The sequence below is a fragment of the Cajanus cajan genome, chromosome 6, assembly GCF_000230855.2.
Source record: "Cajanus cajan strain Asha chromosome 6, NIPB_CcT2T_4, whole genome shotgun sequence".
NCBI classification, from domain to species: domain Eukaryota; kingdom Viridiplantae; phylum Streptophyta; class Magnoliopsida; order Fabales; family Fabaceae; genus Cajanus; species Cajanus cajan.
In genome coordinates this window covers 56,076,304-56,097,333 of record NC_138522.1, presented here as the reverse complement: position 1 = coordinate 56,097,333, position 21,030 = coordinate 56,076,304, and the positions used below count along the sequence as shown (strand labels likewise).

The following is a 21,030-nucleotide window of genomic DNA, read 5'->3' as shown; positions in this document are numbered from 1 at the left end:
ATTAATCACTATATAATATATATTTAAATCTACGAAAACATGGCATATGAAAACTAGTTAATATCGTATGATATGGTAGTACCTAATAATTTCTCAGGGCAACACACACAAACATTATAGGCCAAGGTATGGCCTATGGTTACGTAATTGATAGATAACCAATTAACCATGCGGATGACACTTGGAATTCGTTTCCTCTTCTGAGCCCGAGTCTGACTTTGCATATTACTAATTCTATTGGATTCCATGCTTTTGATAGATTTTGTGACAACGCAGCAGTGGTTTTGTGCCATCTGCCTCAGAGAAGTTTGCTCATATTAACATTAGAATAATGTTTTTGATGCTGGAGGCTGGGCGGAAAGAGTTTTTTGGCTTATAAACTATACATTGTTCTTATTCCTGCCTTGATTGCTCGTACGGCCACACTAGATATTTGGATTATCGTTTACAGTTTAATTTGATGCTAAATGCAACTTGTTAATGGTACTGGCTGTGTCAACATCGACCAAATGATCAGGGGGCACCTCCCTTATCCAAACAAATATCTGAAGGAACTTTCTCTCTTTCTCTTTCCTATCTATTTAACTATAATTAATTTGTTTCTATGCTTTTCTAGCTTATACAATTCAATCCACTATCCTCACCAACTAGTATAAATAAGAGGTGATGAAATCTCAAGGTTCACCAGGGCAAAACAAAACCTTTGCTAACAATCAGCTTCCCACACTTGAATATTTTTCAGCTTCATATTCTCCCTAATTCAGCTAAGGGAACTTTGCAGTAATGGATAGAGTTAAGGACTTGGCATCAAAGAAGGCTGCTGTTATATTCACCAAGAGTTCATGCTGCATGTGTCACAGCATCAAACAACTTTTCTATGAGCTTGGAGCAAGCCCAGCAGTTCATGAGCTTGACAATGATTCCTATGGGAGGGAAATGGAGTGGGCCTTAAGGGGTATGGGCTGCAACCCTTCAGTCCCAGCAGTGTTCATAGGTGGAAAATTTGTGGGCTCATCCAAAGATATCATATCCCTCCATGTTGATGGCTCTCTCAAACAACTGCTCATGGATGCAAGGGCCATCTGGTTTTAGTTTTAAAGTCTGTTTAAATACAAGTTTAGAAGAACTTTTTAGAACTTTTCTACAAAAAATAAAGAATTCTTTTTGTAGAGAGATTTTTTAAAGTACTTCTAACATGTATCTAAACAAGTTCTTAGTTACACTAAAGAGTTCCATATACTGAAGTGATATAGAGGAACTCTAATATGCTATTTGCAGACAGTGTTTGATCAATCAGGGACACTCTTGCTTTTTCTTCGGTGTCCTCTTTGAATTGTACCAAAAGAAGTCTGTATAAAAAAATAGTTTTTTTTTGTTTTGGGTATTTTCTAAAAGGTTAACTCTATGTCTACTAAGTTGCATGAAATTTGATCATGCGGGAGAAAGTGGATTATCTATGGTTAATGCAAACTATAAAGTTTCTTGGATTCGCTTTAATCACACACTTCTTCTGATTTAACCTTAAAATGTTCCTCTTGCCTATAGTAGTAAATTAGTAGTCATCAATTCACTCTATTGCAGGCAAATTTGCTGTCGAATAATAAAGTCCGCAACAGTATTCTTTTTAATGAAAAACATAGTATTCCATCAAAGTCTCGTCTGTTTGGTGAAAAAGGAAATACCCCACTTTTTCATGATAGCCAGCTAAGCTAATAGAAATATATCATCGCTATTACTCCAAGGGTTGATACGAAATAATTAATTGTATACAAAAAGATATTGGTAAAAAGGAAAAAAAATAATAGAAAATCGATTAAGGTGATCTGAAAATACAAAGAAGACGTCAAGCGAAGAGTAGATTGTACGATTTTTAGTGCTATGGAAAGGAGGGGAGTCAAAAAATCTAAGAGAAGTTGTCAAGAAGACTCTTGAAGTAAATAACATTTATGAAACTTTGGTCTTTAATTGAGCCGATTGGCTAGTGGGATAAGACACTTGTTGTATTATTCTCTGTTTTGTTTTGTTTTATTTTTTATTTTGCTGAATTGTATTATTCCGAGTGTTAAGGCATAAGTTGGTGTTGATTCCTCACCGCTCAATTTGGGCACCAGGTGCGAGAGACAATAATCTAGTAGACACATCACTTAGCGATATGTTGGTTGTATAGATATTCAAACTCTAGCGAGGAACGTGCATGGCGCGCCTTCATAACCTTGAGACAAAAAGTTTATGCACAATGCACGCACTTTTTATGTCTCCTTCATTATTCCTCCCTATCCACACTCAAAGCAGGATATATTAATTTTCCTGTATGATTTCCATGCTTGTCTAGACTAAATATGCAAAAGCATGATTTAATTTCTAAATAATTTATCTGCAGGAGCACGACGTGATAGTCAAGCAACATGCGCAATGACAATTAATTTATGTCCATATTTATTAGTTACTAACATATATATCTATCAAACCAAAACTCACGTGACTACGATGTGTATTTGTGCTGGTGCCTATGGATATGAAGTTGGATGGTGCAGTTATGATGCATAGGATTCTTTTGTGGGTTGAATGGTTGCCTCTTTTTTTCTGTAGTTATATACGTGTATGATGTATTCCATTCGTGTCCTCATTTATGTAAGTGATACATCTACGTAGTTTCCCTACTCCAAAATTAAACTGGTTTAAGTGTCAGAAGAATCGCACAATTTAGTGGGTGCAACACAGAATCTTGTAGCCACTGAAAAAGTCATCTCAGTCTCTCATTCTTTAGGCACAAGGATTCAAAGCGGTGGATTGTGAGAATCAGATATATATAAATTGACATTCATCACTATTTCGAGTTTCATTTAGAGAGAGCAGCATTTTAACATTCACAAAAGTCTTGCAAGTTTAAGTGTTTAACAAATGGTTAATATGTGACACACGTTTGACACAGGAAATTGCATTAACTTAGTCACAGGAAGATACTGTTTGCATTTGTTAATGTTGTAGAAAATCTTGGTACTATAAGATTTTGGTCTCGTGACCAGTCTTCCAATTGAGGCATATACGTGGAAATATGTCTTCCAACTTGCACAACCGAATAAGATCACACACTAAATTGGGTATCTAAAAAGCACAACCTCTTTTCAATGTGCTTTGCTCTTACTGCAAAGCTGTCCCTATAAATAGACTAGTATATCAGCTCATTTCAAATAACCTCAAGCTTCATATAATTTTCTATTCCCCAAATCTACTCCTTAGACTGCCAACCCAATATAGCCATTGGATCGAATTCGGTTAGGATTCGGTCTGATGGTTTGGGAGTTCTAGTGAGTCTAAGGTGATTTTTCTTAAGACCCCTCTTCTAAATTAGACTTAATTTTTTTTCTTTGCTGTGTTAATTACATTTCTTTTTGGGTTGTGTCAGGAACAGGATTCTGTAAATATATTTAGAACAACAACAGGTGCTTGATCAGTGTATCAGGATGGACAAGGTGACGAGGTTGGCCTCTGAAAAGGGTGTGGTGATTTTCACAAAGAGCTCTTGTTGCCTCTGCTATGCAGTCAACATTCTGTTTCATGAACTTGGGGTGAGGCCTGTGGTTCATGAGATTGACCATGACCCTGAAGGAAGAGAAATGGAGAAAGCACTATTGAGGTTAGGCTGCACTGCTCCAGTCCCAGCTGTGTTCATAGGAGGGAAGCTAATGGGATCCACCAACGAAATCATGTCCCTCCACCTAAGTGGTTCACTCACCCAAATGCTCAAGCCTTACCAGGCCTTATCTTGAAAAAAGAAACACAAAAACAGTTCCTGATACCTGCTGGAAGAATAAGCTGGCTTGAATCAGATGAATAGTGAGCTTAGTATTGATATTCTAGTATTTTATGTGTCAAGTGGTTCCTAGCATTTGATTAGCTATGATGTAATCACATAAATATTCTTAATGAAGTTTGATTTATATACTTGGACTACAGTCTCACTTACCTGATTATGATACTGACAGTCCCATAACATGGCAATTTTTTGGTTAATTAAGGCTGATAATCTCACAAGTATTGTAAAGATCGTACCCTGAAAGTTTCTTCTTCCTTAATGCATCTCAGAAAAGGCTCAGCCACCTTCCTCCCTATTTCTCCAATCTGTTTCAAGCAACTACCAGTAATATTCAAAAGCCTTCAAGTCATCTAGTTAAATGAGAAGTATCAGCAATCACTTGCTTTGAATATGTATCTGTGGTGTGTCCATGCTTCTTTCTGCATCTTGTGAAGAAAATATTCTCTGAAAGATATGTAAGCTGCATGGTAATTGACCAAACACTAACAGCTAGCTAACCCATTATGGTTCTGCTTGTCTCAGTCTGTCCAACCATTATATAGGTCAAAATCAATTTTCCTGCCATATTTTGCCCATCCTTCTCATGTTAACCTCATGTGTTCTATAGTGAAGAGGGGAGGTTTCACTATGGGCAGAAAGTTAGGTAAAATAATAAGAATAAATAATTTATGCAAGGAAAAATTATTTGTATTATTATCCAATTATAAATTATCATGTACATTAAATCTTGCTATGATTATTCACGGTGCATGTCTATTAAACTCGGAAAAAAAATTATTTCGAACTTTGAAAATTGTTTTGAGGGGGGAGAATAGAATATTGAGGAAACATATAGAAAAAGAAAAAATATTTTGCTGGCATTAACTTTTCCATCTCTTGGCGTTGTCCACAAATTTAAAAGTTAACAGGGAAATTCTCGTCTTTTATGATCTAGTGCTATGGATTCTTCAACTTTGTCCCACGATAAAGAAAGGTATTACATTCCTTACCTTTTTTCTATCTCGTGTTTATTTTTATTCTCTTCTTTTCCCCCACAAACATCATTCAGTATCGAATTATGATAAAGCATACTCCATGCTTAGTTAGCAAAAATTGAACCAAGGTTATAGCAAGAGTAGTGCTGTGAAATTAATCCTGCATTTATACAAAATAAAATAATCATTAATGATAGTTTATATGGTCATATCTTGGTGACGAAACTGATGCTTATCAATTCCAACTAAATATATTATGAATGATTTTTAGTTCCACAAATATATAAATATAATACAAATAAGGGAACAGATTCAAAAAAAAATTCTCTATCCTTTTTTTTTTTTTTTTTGCAAAAGTGGGAATCAAATAAACTTTCCTAACCATGTCTTGTAAATACTGAATTTTCAATCATCGTGGAAAATAAAACTGTCCACTGTCAGATTGTGATTGTAGTACTAGTCTATTTAGTCGGGTAGTGAAGTCTAAGTTTGTCGAAGTTGGTTGAAGAACCAATTACTATATGGTGAGGACTGTCAAGAAAGTAGATTATGCACTTAATTCAATTTTACGTACAAAATCAGTTTGTAAAGACTAAATATGTAAAACGTAAAGTTTGCATGAATGAACATATGTGGGTGATCTCATAATTACATGATAAATTCAACAACAAAAATCACTGGTATGAACTTTAATCCTAGCTACCTTAAGAAAATGAATTAAGAATCTAAGTTAATTTTTGAAAACTAATTTATAACATAAAAATTATTGTTTGCTTGTACCTTAACATAATACTAGATGACGTGGAATATCCGACAATAACAAAATACAAGTTATGTAATAATTAGAGACGTAAGTAAGGGCATATATTGTTTGCTTGTACCTTAACATATATTGCAGTTTTATGTGATCTCTATGTTTAGTATCTTTCAGGTTTAGCATATTTATCGTCAAAAACAAAGATTGAGCATATTGCATTTCAGTGTCCTAAAATCAGCTGAGATAATAGAACTCCCTAAAAGAAAATGCTTGTTGTGGGGAAAAAATCAACTGAGACGTTGGGGCAATAATAAAATGCTAAATAGAGATATAAAAGAAATTAAAAATCACGTTTGTTAAGGGCGCATTCTGTATACACCTTAGGAAGAAGAGAGAAGAAATTATTGATATCATTCGTAGGTGATGTAATAAAGAAAAAAAAAAGAAAAAAGATAGTAGAAAGTAAAAGTAGGGTAAATATAAATATAGAAATGCAAAGAAATTAATATTGATAATAAAAGATTATTTTTAAGCTTTTTGTGGAAAGTGTATGTAACTATATACCATAAGAAGGAAGAAAAGAATAAAAAGGGGTTTAAAGAAAAATGATAAACATACTAGGTGTTGTGATAAATAAAAAATAAAATTAAAAATTAAAAAAAAATGCATGGTAAATTAAAAATTGAACTCAACTAATTTGAGATGACAATGTGGATTGAATATACTATTTTTTTTTGTGGGTTGAGTAGAATAAATATTAAATCCACCAACTTAATGGATCTGCCTATAAATTCTTTTTTTGTTTTGTTGTATACTCATAAAGATAAATTTGTAATAGACATATGTTGAGTCAATATTTTTATTTTATAACTTAACTTTTATTTATAGGTAATTATTTTCATTTTATATAAGATAGAAGTATATTATTTTAATCACATGTTTTTATTAATATATTTTTTATGTATAGTACCTTTTTTAATAGAAAATATATTATTTTAGTCTTTTGCATGAAAAATATAACTTTTATAATCAGTTTTATAAATAATAATAAAATTATAGGTCGAAATGATAATGTATACTAAAATATTTTAATGAATGTTTTTAAGAAAAATTGATTGGATTGAAGTTGAGTCAATTTGTCAACACACTTTTTTTAACTCATTAAAGTAAGTCAACCTATAAACCCACTATTAAGTAAGATGGGTTACATTTTTCAATCCATTTTTTTGGTATGCAACTCACTCTATCTCATCCACTTTTTTAGTGTATGGTTTCGTTTGTTCTATTTTATGTGAATTGACTCATTTTGTGATTCCTACCTAAAATTAATCACAATGGAATGAAGAAAAAAAATTCTTTACACCTTTAAGAGATGTCTATATATTCCTAAAAAAATTTGAAATAAAAAATAAATAAATATAACAAGCAATATGATTTAAAATAAAAATAACAAACTACAACATTTTCTAATAAAGATAAATTCTTAATGAAATTGATAAATATTTACTTTTATATGTAGATGTTGCACGCCTATAATAGAATTATCTTAAAACATTATTAAATAAAGAAAGGTGTAAAATAAATATGAAAACTAAAGTGTGAAAAAATATAATTATTAAAATAACTAGAAACTCTTATATATAAAAAGACTTGTTCCGAATTAATTAACTTGCATATTTTATTTCATTCTTATATACAATTTTGAGAAGTTAGATTGTTCGCGCTTTACAATTTTTTGTTAAATACTAATAAAATTATTATCATTCCTTGTATGTGCAAATATATATAACTAAATATAATAATAAACATTATATTTAAATAAATATTATATTTAAATATATAAATTATATTAAAAATATGTAAATCAAGATTTTTAAACATATAAATTATATTTTTAATTTAATATAAATAATTTATATTGTGACATAAGATTATTTTTAATTATCATTTTAAAAATAATAAAATTTAAATTCATTAATAAATATGAAAAATAAAAAAATTTGAATTGGTTAAGAAGATCAAAAAATTCTTTAAAATGTTTATATGAAAAAAAAACTCCTAAAACATTATCGCACAAAATAATTGTCCGTATTTAATATATAAAGGTTGATTGTGTATTTAAAAAAAATAGAAAAAATAATAAAACTTATCACTCATATTATAAAATTCACTGTTATCCCACCCTTTGAGGTGCTTCCAACGTAATAAGGAGATTAGTTACTGTTATCGACCATGGATACTCCATAGACAAAAAAAAAAAGCTCATACTATAAAACAATAAGATAATATAATTAAGCATAAATTGACGAAGGAATTAATATTGTGGAGAATTAATTCAAATTTATGTCTAGATAATTTATAACATAGAAGTTACTTATCTTCTGCATTTTAATTAAAGAAAAGTATCAATTGTCAAAGCAAAGAAAAAGACTTGTATATAATTTGTATTGACTTGAAAGACATATGGGATCAATTGTTAATTAAAGTTTTGTGTAAGACTTTGAAAAAGAATAATACTGATAAGACTTATATTGCGTATATATAAAACTTTTATGAGGGGCTAGCTATCAATATGAAAGCAAAATTTGAAGAATTTCCTATAATAATACTTTCACATTAGATTCTAACAGTTCTTACTCATTTAATTTAATGTAGTTCTAAACGTATTTACTATATACATGTAAAGAATTATTCTTAAATGTGTAATTTGTATAGATGAAATAATTTATACACAAAATATTTTTACTTAGTAAATTTACACGTTCTTAGAAAACTGATATAATATGTGAAACGGTGAAAATTTTGTAATATTAGAATGAATATTCTAGATTGAATGCTACAAAATTTATGTAGAATGTAAATTCTTTTTAGATATTTTTAAAAATTTTGAGCATGATTGAATGGTTAAAGTTTGATTTGTTGGTGACTTGGTCCAGTAAGTCTCGGGTCCATGCATGGGTGGTTCAATAGAATTGAAGTCCATTAACAAAAAACAAAAGGTAAAAACGTCTTTGTGAATTCGTACACTCGTTGGTTAAACAACCGTCGTCTTTTTTATTTTTTATTTTTTATTTTTTATTTTACAGATACAATACCTTAATAGTAATTTTTAACAAGCAATGATACCAACCAACTACTAAGTACTAACTACACCAAACGCTTACGCGAGGGACTTCTTCACTGCTGACGTGGCACAATACTAGTGGCGCACAGCCAATGGGTGTGTGGATCTGGTCGCAGAGAATAAAATAGGTAGGTTTTCTCTCGTGATTCCCCCGGTAACCGCCCAGGTACTGTTAGATCCTCTCTGAATCGGAAGAGACAGATATTTAACCCATCAAAGAAGCAAAGAGAGAGAAAAAAAAAAAAGAAAAAAAAAACGTAGTGAAGAAACGAGCCACGCCACGCTCAGATCTCTCTATATGATACACTATCACATGTCACTGATCTTCCATTGATGGCTTCGTGATCAGGTATAATCAATTCCTTAAAACTCTCTCTCTCTCTTTTAGCGGAATTTCAATTTAGCCGAGCCTTATTTGTCTGAGAAACCCAGGGTATATTGAAATCGAGTCCGGTTCCTTATTCAGATTCGATTCTTCGTTTTCCCTTCTTCTAGGGTTTAGTTTGTGCTAATTACCGTAGAATCGCATTCCGATGGCCCAAATTTTAGGAAATCGAACAATCCAGAGTTTATCGATCGGTCCTGCTTTTCATTTCCACGGTTTAGCTTAGTTTGGATTGAATCAATTCTGATGTGAATTGTGAATCCAGTGTGATCTGTGGGAATCCGATCTCTCTTTCTCTTTTTCTTTCTGGTTTTGAAATTCCCTATCTGGACGCAGAGACATATCTCGTAAACATTGTTTGGAGAAGCAATTGGATCATATGAGGTGTTCACTTGGTTGTATTGGTACTCCAGCTGTCAATTCAGATGTGCAATTTTTGCAAGCTTGCTTTAATAAGGAAATTTCCCTCAGAGTCACACAGGTTAGTTGTGGATAGCGTGCGTGCATGTTAATTTCATTCTTCGTGTTTATGCTTCGGGTTTTTTTTTTTATTTTTTTGGTCACTGAAAACATGCTATACTTGTCATTCTTGCCAAGAGTTTGAATTCTTCAACTCTTCTGTCATTCTTATTACCCTTTAGAAGAACTGAGGTGATAAATAGACACGTTTTGAAATATTTGAGGATTAAATTGTGAGTAAAAATGCATTGGAGTTATGGCCTTATGGTAATGGGAATTCATTTGCAGGTGAACAAGGCGAGACCTAATCCTTTGATCCGAGTAAGCACTGTTTTGCAGTTTCGTAAGCTTCGCAGAGTTGGACACAGGCTATCATGGCTGAAGGAGAGGAGCGTATTGAGCTTAAATTCCGCATATTTGATGGAACTGATATAGCACACAGTACTTATTCTTCATCTACGACAGTTGGTACCATTAAGCAAAAGCTAGTTGCTGAGTGGCCTCAAGGTTTGTCATGTGGGGGTGTGTCTGTATATAAGATTTTGTTAAGACTTTGTTACCATTTTGGTTCACTAACCCTAAACTTGGTAACAATTTGGTCGTTTCAAAATATTTGTGAGATCAAATTAGTTCTAAGACTTAAACTGACATCAAACTGGTTCAATTGATGTCACGGGTAGGACTGATTTGATGTTACAGCTTACAAATCTTTGGATCACCATATAGAATTAAGCATAACTTTAGAGGACAGAAATGCAGATTTTATCCTTTAACACCAATTTTATATCATGTTGATAATTCCCTATTTTATTTTCTCCAAGAACTAATTTAAATTTTAAAAAATACAATAGACTTACGTTTTGGCAATTGGTTGTAATATGTATCCAGCTATTTTATGCTTCATGGTTACAACAAGAATAACAACCATGCCTGGTTCCATTATTTTTAGTAAACCATAAATTACTCAAGTTAAAATTTGGCAGTTCTTTTGTTATTATATTTGTTGTTACAGAAATGCGTGTGTTGTTATGTGTGCTCTTATCATTTAGTTCAATTTGCGAGTCCAGAACCCCAGTCTCATATTTTCCACTAAAAAAATAAAAGAAACTCCAGATGATCGTTCTTGCACATAAATGTCTTGTTTTCCTTTTCTCATGAATACTTTCATTAATATACGTCAGTCTTGTTTATTTTCTCTTTTCTGCAACATGTTTGTCTTACCTTACAGTGGAATCTTTCTGTCTACAGGTAAAACAGTTATACCAAAGTCAGTAAGTGACTTAAAACTTATACACGCCGGTAAAGTTTTGGAAAACAGCAAAACTCTTGCTGATTCCAGAATAACGTTTAGTGACATCCCTGGTGCTGTTACCATGCATGTTGTAGTACAGCCTCCAGTAACAAAAAAGAAAACAGGTTTGCTCAATCTTTTCATCTGCACTCTTGCTCCAGTATATAGGTTGCATGGATATTGGCTTTGCTCAATCTTTTTTCACCTGTGCTTGTGCATGAGCATATAAGTGGCATACCGGCATGGATATCGGTAGGACCGACCATAGGATTACTGTATCAATAGTGGTACAGGTCCCAATACAATTTTTGAAAACAAAGATATGATGAGTATGGGATGATATGTTTTATAAAAATATAAAAAGCATAAATAATAAAGTAATTAATTAAAATCATTAAATAAATACATTTTCATGATGTTTTGATCGTGAGATTTCAACAATATTCTACTAAAGATTTGAAGCGTCATTACAACTTGTGTCATTTAGTAGCAAGCCAATCAATATATTAGCAAAAAAGTTGGTGTTTTGACTGAAATGGCTCGTTGTACTTGAAAGAGATGGTTGAGCAAAGCCAACAATATTTATGTTGCTTGAGCAACACGAACTCGAGGAATTCAATCACAAAATTTAAATAAAAATCCTAAAATTATTGATTATGCTTAATGTGTACCCAACATGTACTTGTATTGGATGCATTTAAGATTTAGACAACGTTTACAAGTACTTATATATCATTAACTTAATTTATTTAAATTTAGCATTTCATTGTGTCATATAATGTGTTGGTTGTCCCTAATCTTCTCAATTTTTGTTTGTATCCTACTTCCTTGATAAGTAAAAGATGTATAATAGAAACTTTTATAATTTCTATCAAGACTGATTTTTTTTCTTCTTCTTTTAACCTTTTACAGTTGCGCAACTCTTACGTGCACTAATTGTTTACAAGCTCGGTATCTTTTGTTATACCATGTTAAAAATTTTAAAAACATCATAGTAAATCTTGAAAATATTCATAAGTGAATAATATATTTAAAAGATCAAAATGTTCTGTTTTTTAGTGACCGATTTTATAGTTGCATTAATCCGTAGATCCATATAGTGACTTATATTTAGTTGCCTTTAAAGACTCAGACCAAAAATATTACCATATTTTTTAATGTGCTTTTCCCTCACCTTGCAGAGAAGAATCAGGAGGACAAGCAAAAGATGAATTCATGCTCATGCACTATCCTTTAGTTTAGGAAGCATACCTTGTGGTTGCCCTTGAAGATAAGGTTGCATTTTTCCTATTTTTAACTCTCGGGATGATGGGTAGGCCTGCGCTATCCAATACCTTGTGGTTACCTTTTCAAGACATGTTTGGCTTTGTAAAATCGTTGTTGCTTGCTTCTTTTAATGTTCGATTCATTTCTAGTCATTGTCTTCGGAGTGAAATCAGATATTAGCATTGTAAAATTCTGACCTCAACAAGTACAATAAGAGTGTTGCAAGGCACAAACCTTGGCTATAAGTCCAAAACAGGCGGCCCCGACATTGGATGAATGCATATTGTTTGAAAGTATATAAGTTGACACCCTCCACATATGACTTATCTGGATTCGCATGGATTAGCTTAGCACCATTTGACATTAAGTGTACCGCATCACTTTTTAATTACACACCTCATCCAAAATTGTAGTACTTGGCAATATTCAATTAACCCTTCATAGATTATGTTTATGCTAACTTTATGTAAAAAAAATTGGTGGTAGCTAATTCAATTAGTAAACCTGTAGAAAAAAAAAATTACACAATTTTTTCGATACGATACTAGATAATTTTTATCCGCATTGGTGTTTAAGAAAAAGATTTGTACTCACAAAGAGTACCAAACCATATCAATCTTTAATAGGTACCTATGCATCAAGATTTTGATTCACTAATATTGTATTAGTTAAATGAAATGTTATTCTCTTAACATTTTTTCTCAACAAAATAACACAATTTTAATGCTAAATTATAGAGAATAACGAAGAAGAAGAAAGCCTGACCGTATAACATCTCAAATAATAATTATGCGTAGAGATGCTTGTAGATTGAATTAAATCTATTTTGAGAATAAAGTTTTCCAATATATATATATATATATATATATATATATATATATATATATATATATATATTATTGTCTACTAAATGACATTATAAAATTAAAGTTAATTCCATTTAAATAAGTTGGATTGGATTTTTTTTTTTTAGTTTGCACTAACGATTTTTTTTAAATGATAGTCAGAAACAATCTCTTTTCATGATATAAAGGTCACCATTGTTTTGTTTCTCTCAATAAATTTGTTTCCATAGATAAAGTCGCTAATCGAAACCTTGATAACATAGTTGAAGAATCTAGCTATTTACTACTTGGGTCCAAAAAACAGAAGGATAAATACAATTTCTAATGCAAGTGAAAATCAATCCATTAGTATGTGGTGCCTTGTAAAGATGAATCATAACCTTAACATGAATTTTGTGATTCAAAATAATAATTTGAAATTAAGAATTATGTATAATAACATAACAATTTGTTGTATCAATCAACTAGTAAACATTAAATGTATCACAAGAGTTCAAAACATATTGATGTTAGAAGTTTGCTAAAAGTCATTGATTTAAGTGATTTAATATTTATATTTTTAATTAAGAATTATGTTTCAATTTTTATCTTTAGAATGAAATTATAATCGAAAATATTATTTTATCCTTATAAAATATAATCTAGTAAAAAAAAGTTATGCATTTTTATCAAACTAAAAAGAAAATCAAAGTTTAAGTTAAGAAGGTAGCATAAACAAACCTATTAATGTATTTATGAATATCCTACATTGAGAAAGATAAGGATATTGGCTTGATTGAATTCTTTGAAGCATAAATCATAATTGTAGGGAATTTGTTTCATATGGTAAAAATTAAAATGTTCTTGGATATAGAGATACCATAGATTTGTGAAACTAGTTAAGAAATTTTAGTTAGTTATTAGTCACAATAAACTTGTATGGTAAATGTCTTTATCAAGAGATTTAGAGATAGTGATAATGTAAACATTAGTAATAAAGAAGACAATCTCATATTAATGCATTTTATCTTATCTTAAGAATGTTTGATAAAATGTTAATGTATATAAGAATAATATACTTATGACTAGTTATTAAAAGTTAAACAACTTTACCTTATTTACTACAAGATTTTTATTAACGGTAAGGAAAGTGAGTAAATTTAATTTATATTTTTCATAAATTTAAATTTTTAATAATATTTGTATTTTCTCTTGCTAAATAAAAAAAAACTTATATTCTCGAGTTATTTTTTTAAGAATGTTAAAACAATTTTTATATCCAACGATATCTTAAAAAATACTTTCAATTTTATAAAAGATAAAAATAATTATGTATAATATTAATTATCATTTGCCATCCAAATAATGAAGTTGATGAGAGAAATAATACATATTGAAAAATAAAAGATGAAATAAAATTAAACGCCTACAAACGACAGAACTGCTTTGTCGCTTTGAACGAACATTTGAAACAAAATCTGGCCCGTCTTTGTGCTTGGCATCATCATCGAAATCCATTTCCCTCCGTTTGGCGCCCGTCTCTAACCCTAATCAATGGATGACAAACACTCTGTTTCTGCAATTGAGAAGAGAGAGGAGTTTGGGAAGTTGCAGTACGGGTAATTTAATCAATCTTCTCTTCTCTCACTGGCCCTTATCACTTTTCACTTTCTCTTCATCTCGTTTATTATACATGTAATAGGTGCGAGCACTATAAGAGACGATGCAAAATTCGAGCACCATGCTGCAATCAGATCTTCCCATGTCGTCACTGCCACAACGACGCCGTGGTATTTTTCTACGCAATTCACCTCTTGCTTCGTTTTTCGTTTATATATATTTTCTTTCAATTAATTTTTTATTGTTTTTGTCATTTAGAACTCATCTAGCAACCCTGCGGATCGTCATGAACTTGTTAGACGCGATGTTAAGCAAGTAAGAAATGTGTATTGTTTCTTTTTCTTACCTTGCATTTTCGTTGACTTAGGTTTCCATGTAAACTCTAATGTGATTGCGAATTTTGATTATTTCAGGTTATATGTTCTGTCTGTGATACTGAACAGGAGGTAGAACCTATAATGTTTCCTTTATCGTTACTTACAGAGAGAGAGAGAGAGAGATGTATAAAAACTTATCGCTTATATTGATAATTCAGGTTGCCAAGGTGTGTTCTAGCTGTGGCGTTAACATGGGAGAATATTATTGCGATATTTGCAAATTCTATGATGATGAGGTTAGGTGTTTAATTCAAATAAGTTATCTACATTGAGTAAATTTTCCGTGTAGGTTGATTATGGATTGTTGGTTTTTAGCATTTTAATTTGATGTCGGGCAATGTTTTTATTGTTTCGGACTTTCCATGTAGGTTGATCATGTGGTGTTGGTTTTTAGTATTTTAATGTGATGTTGTGCAATGTTTTTATTGTTGCAGACTTTCCGTGTAATTTTATTATGTATTGTTGTTTTTTAGCAGTTTAATTTGATGTCGTGCAATGTTTTTATTGTTGCAGACGGATAAAGGACAATTCCACTGTGATGAATGTGGCATTTGCAGGTTAGAATCTTAGATTCATGAGATATGTGATTATAAACCTGATCTAACATGCTATGTATGGATTGGTTAAACCGTTTGGGTTCTTTTCTGAAATATGGAGTTTTCTGTTTTTATTAAATTTTCTTTTTTTAGGGTTGGTGGTCGTGATAAGTTCTTTCACTGTAAGAAATGTGGTATGTTCTCTGACCAATCTTTGTCATTTACTCAAATTTTCTTCAAGCACAAGGGCCATATGTAACAAAGCACATATTTCCTTTCCTTATAGCATTTTGCATTGCACTTTTGCACTTGCTTTGATTCGTTCTTGTTATGACTGTCCTCACAATTTTTTAGTAATGTTGTATGTATACAGGCTCTTGCTATTCAGTGAGCTTGCAAAACAATCACTCATGTGTGGAGAACTCAATGAAGAGTTCCTGCCCTGTCTGTTTTGAGGTTTGTTTTTGGTTATTTTAATTGCTTATTTTTCTCAAAGATGTTACTAAAACTTTCCTGACATTGTTGTTATGTGTTGATAGTACCTATTTGATTCAATAAAAGGCAGCACCATTTTGAAGTGTGGACACACAATGCATATGGAATGCTGTCAAGAGATGACAACTCAAAATCAGTTAACTTACTTCCTAATAATCTTGTCTCTTACATTAGATATTAGATTTCTAATGAGCTTAAATAATTGTGCTCAATTAATAATTTGGGCTTTGTTTCATCAATCAGGTATCGCTGTCCTATCTGCTTGAAGACAATAGTCAATATGTCTCAGAACTGGGAATATTTAGATCGGGAGGTGTGTGGAACTTTTATTAAATTTTTGTTTCAAAATATTCTTTGCTAGTCGATACATGACCATTCTTTTATAGTCTTTTAAGTAATATTCCACATGATTTTCTTGTAGACAAGGAAAATTCATGGGGTAAAGACGAGTAGGAAATGAGCTTTAGGAGGCACTTTTTATTAAACTTTTGCCATGCTAGGTTTGTAGTGGTATTTAATAAGTTGCTGCCATATATAAAGAAAATACGGTAGCACGGAGAGTTGCATATTTGTTATGATATAAAGTTTAAAATTTCTGTGTACAAAGGAAAACATGAGGTAAATGTCCATTTTGAGGGGTGCTTTGGCAGTGTAGCTTTTCACAAATTCAATTTTAAAGCTGAAGGTCCGGGAGAAATCTGTAGTCAATCTTCTATTTGGGATAAATGTTTGTAAGAACTATTTCTTAGTTTTCTGAGCACTTGGTAATTGATGGATACATAGGAGAAAATATAATGACAATACTTCCATGGAGCTTTCGTAATAAATTGTTGTCAAAGTTCCTTTATGCTTAGGTCTTAGAAGCTCTCATGTTTATTGCTTAATAAATTTATCAATTACTATAAGTTTTTTGATGTTGCTAGTACTAGTTATTTTTACTTTGATATTTTATTTTTGATAGTCATTTTTTTTCCTAACCTATGGAATTTGTTTCTTCTATATTGATGTGTTTATACTTTTTCTTGATAGATTGAAGCGGTTTCAATGCCAGAGGAGTACAAGTTTGAGGTAGTTACTTATCTGTTTGATTCTCTCTTAGTTAATCTATTAAGAGTGACATTTATAAGTTTGTCCATTTAGAATTTCATATAGAATGACTTGGCTAGGTTCCCTACAACTTGATGACTAAATGTTGTCAATGCATAATACTACATGATAACTGATTTATAGCATCATTCTACATGGGTTTAGGTTGCTTCTTAGGCATAGACGAGGCTGATGAGCATGCAAGTATATCCATTATAAAAAATTGAATACTATTATATTCCTTTCCGCATGGTTTTGAAAATTTGGGATTCAAATAGATGATGTGACAATGAGCAACATGTTTGGAGGGTGGAGGGGGGAGAATATTGAGACTATCATGTTTTATATAGTCATTGTATGGTTTATATATTATCTTTTGGACGTAATTATCCATTATAAAAAACTGACGACTATTATTCTCCTCTACGCATGGTTTTGAAAATTTGGGATTCAAAATAGATGATATGATAATGAGCAATGTTTGCAGGTGGGGTGAGAATATTGTGAGATTTTCATGTTGTATCAGGCATTGTAGGGTTTATATATCATTTTTTGGACCTAACTATCCATTATTAAAAAAAGAGTTAATCACCTATACACTGTCAGTGTAAAATTTTTTTACACTATAAACCAATTATATCTTTTAATTGTGTCATGTCACTGTTAAAAATAAATGTATCTATAGTGACATGACACAATTAAAAAATATAACTGGTTGCCAGTGTAAAAAAACTTTACACTGGCAGTGTATAGGTGATTAACTCTTAAAAAAAAACTGAAGACTATTATTTTCCTTAACACAAGTTTTGAAATTTGGGATCCAAATAAATGGTATGATCATGTCAAGGGGGTGAAGGAAATAAATTTTGAAATCTTCATGTAGTCATTCTATGTTTACATGGTGGATGCAAATCCAAGATTTCTGCACTACTTTTTCTATAGCAATATCTCAACGAGCTAGGTGGAGCAATTCTATGTTGTGATGTGAGTGCTGTTACACATTTTAGGTGGAAAATCATATACTTTGTTATGGTAATGTTTGTTTCAGAGAGGTTCGTATTTTTATGTATTTATTTTGGACGGTGGGGAGAGGGGTATGAATATGATGAAATTTGTCAGAAAATTCATTTCATTCTCAAATGATTTTGGTTTCTATCCTTGCTGCTGCTCTTAAATACAATGTAATACTGGATTCTTTGGGTATATGACAGGTTTCAATTCTATGCAATGACTGTAACTCTACAAGCACAGTTTCTTTTCACATATTTGGTCACAAGTGCGGACAATGCAGTTCGTATAACACCCGTAGGATTTCGACACCCAGACAACAGTAAAGGTTTGGGTATGAGTGAAACATAATTACATCATCATCCCAAAACTTCGATTTTATTTTTTCCATTGTTTTAATTCTTCACTTTTGATTATTTTCTCCCAAAGTAATATCAAAGGAAATAAAAGGATATCTTGATTTTGCCAATAGTCTTGGTTTAATTTGTGAAAAAATATATTGAGGATAGCTTATATTACGTGCATGTGATCTGTTATCGCGCATTATCTATTCCATTCAAGGATTAGAAAATGAGCATTGCTACAACCTCCGAAAACGGAGGCTAAAAACATTCTGAATGATTAAAAAATTATTATTTTTAATAAATTTATTATAAAATAATTATTTTATAATAAATTTATTATAAAATAATTTTTTAATTATTTGTACAATTTTTCGGCCTCTGTTTTCGGAAGATACAGCATTTTCCTTAGAAAATAGAGAACCCATTGCCATCATTGTACGCACAAAATATCATCATTGTACGCCTTGCAATATCATATATAAGACCCGTGTGATTTTAGGGGAAAATATTTTTAATTAAAGAGTGCATTTTAAGAAAATAGATAAGCTATAAAAAGGTATTGAAGTGAAAGAAAAAGCGGAGCTACGTTGACCTGGACCCTAAATCGTGAACAAGCTGGAATCATGCTTGGTAGTTGCTGAGTCCTAATCCCACAGAAGGAAGACTCTGGTCATCGCCTTACTTTTTTGGTGGGCCGAAGAAAATGCATAAAGGGTTTGGTCCCGTGCTTGTAATTGTATACTTTGAAATATGTACAAACTGTAAAAATGGGCCAAGATTGAGTGAAATGAATAAGCAAAAATTGAATTGTCTTGCCATCTCACATGTAACTTGGGAGTACTATAAGATATCCCGAGTTGGGCCCCTAGGTATTATTGTATCTGTTTCTGTCTACTAGTTGGTACGTGATTCTCGTTAGCTTGAAAAGAGAGAAATAGAACTATAGAAGCATCACTATTCATTTGGTTGGTTAGGTTTTAGTAGTTGGTATGCAAACCTCATCAACTAAAAAGGAGGGAAAATAAATGTATCTCTTGTTCCATTACCGAATCAAAAAGTACGTCTTGCTCAGTAGAATAGTAGGGGAACGGCAGTGGATAAATATACGCATGGAACCTTTTAGTATGTTTGGTAATAAGAACCACATTCATTAATTTGTCACGTCTATCTACATTAATCTCATTCAAATTCTGTGGAGCTCGATGCAGCCTATGAACGCAGGAGAGTGTTAGACTTTTTGATGTTGGCAGTTAATGACTGTAAAGTGCTAACACTTGTCCTGTTGTCCATGCTGATTGCTGCATTGCTGGCGAAAGTATTAAATATAACGCCTTTCCCCTTCTACATAATATTTATTTTTAATTTAACTTTAGATAATTATTTATAAACCTATTTCTAGTATTTGTTAGCATTACAATATTAATAAGAAATAAATTTAAAGTAACATAACAATATAATATAATTATTAATCTTTATTGTACGTGATATTTCTTTTAATTTAATTTACATGTTTTTATATTCAATATTGAAATAAGGATTATAATTATAATAATAAATAAAATTTAATATATGAAAATTAAATTAAAAATGGATACTACGTATAACTATTAATTTATATGAACACTGGGGACACCAAATATTGATGATGATCCAGTTGAGTAGGTTGCTGGATCAGAAGTAACTTGAGTGAGAAGTGTGAAGGACTAAGGAGGGGTCCAGTTTTTGTTTCCAGCATGTTCGTCTGAAAAGGTCCTTCCTAATCTTGGCCCACATGCATAAATATCCCACGCCAGCGATGACTCGTGAAAACTCTAAATAAATAATATTCTATTTTCTACAAATATTTTTAAAATGTTCTAATATTTTATCCCAAAAAAAAAATCAATAAATTAAGTGTAATTAACATTTCAAAATATAAAAGTTAGCAAAAGATGTTGGAGGAAATTTTAGAATTATTTAAAATCTAATCCCTTTTCGTAATTATCTTCGATCTATTTTGGTGGTTGGCTCCATTGAATTTTATTCCCCCATAATTAATGAACTCCAACACTGTATTAAAAGCCACCAAATCTCGTGTACAAATCCTTTTGATTTTTTTTTTTTTCGATTTCTTTTGTTTATTTAGGTATAAGGGATAAACTTCGATCCTATTTTCAAGGATACAATCACAAGATGGAGCACATCTCTTTAAAATGGTCAAAACTTTTACCACAAAAAAGCGGGCAATACATGAGTGACCTCATAAAGTAATTTTCACTTACATAACTAGTTGAGTTGATCAAATATTTCGTTTTTCTTAATAGAACAAATAATTCGTTTTCTTTTTCTGTTGTTAGCATTATTAACTGTTAATAATACCATTGAAACATTGTTTAATATGTTATTATAGGAGTTTGTTTTAAGGTTTAAACTTCGTTGTAGTATATGTAATATTTTATTTTGATATTTGTAAAAAAGAAAAATGTTTTGCACACTCCGGTAACATAATGTATTGTACTTTTTTGGTCCTTATTGGTAAGATTAGTTCATTAACATTAAGTGATTAATTGTTTGAAGAAACTCTGGGTTACACACCAATCCATTTGATAATCATGTGACGCTATGTGGTTACTATTCTTGTATGTTAATCAATTATATTTCTCAACCGAATGTTAGAAACTAATTCTT

The 21,030-nt window shown here is 31.3% G+C and overlaps 4 protein-coding genes across 6 annotated transcripts; all 4 read left to right on the top strand.

Annotated features, from left to right (window-relative positions):
* The first annotated feature begins 368 nt into the window (after window positions 1–368).
* On the top strand, window positions 369–1,497 carry LOC109796605 (Thioredoxin superfamily protein). The gene has a single exon (XM_020356304.3). It carries the CDS (start codon window positions 784–786, stop codon window positions 1,090–1,092), a length of 309 nt encoding a protein of 102 aa, XP_020211893.1. The 5' UTR covers window positions 369–783; the 3' UTR covers window positions 1,093–1,497.
* A 1,662-nt stretch (window positions 1,498–3,159) lies between these two features.
* LOC109797497 (glutaredoxin-C13) lies at window positions 3,160–3,945 on the top strand. 2 transcript variants are annotated; one of them, XM_020357549.3, is made up of 2 exons: window positions 3,160–3,319; window positions 3,407–3,945. In XM_020357549.3, exon 2 carries the CDS (start codon window positions 3,465–3,467, stop codon window positions 3,768–3,770), a length of 306 nt encoding a protein of 101 aa, XP_020213138.1. In that variant the 5' UTR covers window positions 3,160–3,319; window positions 3,407–3,464; the 3' UTR covers window positions 3,771–3,945. The 2 variants fall into 2 exon arrangements, with proteins under 2 accessions (XP_020213138.1, XP_020213140.1); XM_020357551.3 differs by having other exon boundaries at window positions 3,176–3,319; window positions 3,413–3,945.
* Window positions 3,946–8,820: 4,875 nt separating this feature from the next.
* On the top strand, window positions 8,821–12,374 carry LOC109795747 (membrane-anchored ubiquitin-fold protein 3). 2 transcript variants are annotated; one of them, XM_020355279.3, is made up of 5 exons: window positions 8,823–9,021; window positions 9,394–9,538; window positions 9,805–10,023; window positions 10,765–10,932; window positions 11,989–12,374. In XM_020355279.3, exons 3-5 carry the CDS (start codon window positions 9,891–9,893, stop codon window positions 12,042–12,044), a joined length of 357 nt encoding a protein of 118 aa, XP_020210868.1. In that variant the 5' UTR covers window positions 8,823–9,021; window positions 9,394–9,538; window positions 9,805–9,890; the 3' UTR covers window positions 12,045–12,374. The 2 variants fall into 2 exon arrangements, with proteins under 2 accessions (XP_082933835.1, XP_020210868.1); XM_083077709.1 differs by lacking the exon at window positions 9,394–9,538 and having other exon boundaries at window positions 8,821–9,021.
* A 1,954-nt stretch (window positions 12,375–14,328) lies between these two features.
* On the top strand, window positions 14,329–18,488 carry LOC109796815 (zinc finger (C3HC4-type RING finger) family protein). The gene is made up of 12 exons (XM_020356624.3): window positions 14,329–14,516; window positions 14,600–14,687; window positions 14,776–14,832; window positions 14,931–14,963; window positions 15,053–15,130; window positions 15,408–15,451; window positions 15,584–15,624; window positions 15,804–15,886; window positions 15,970–16,061; window positions 16,169–16,238; window positions 16,955–16,993; window positions 18,223–18,488. Exons 1-12 carry the CDS (start codon window positions 14,452–14,454, stop codon window positions 18,343–18,345), a joined length of 813 nt encoding a protein of 270 aa, XP_020212213.1. The 5' UTR covers window positions 14,329–14,451; the 3' UTR covers window positions 18,346–18,488.
* The last annotated feature ends 2,542 nt before the right edge of the window (window positions 18,489–21,030 follow it).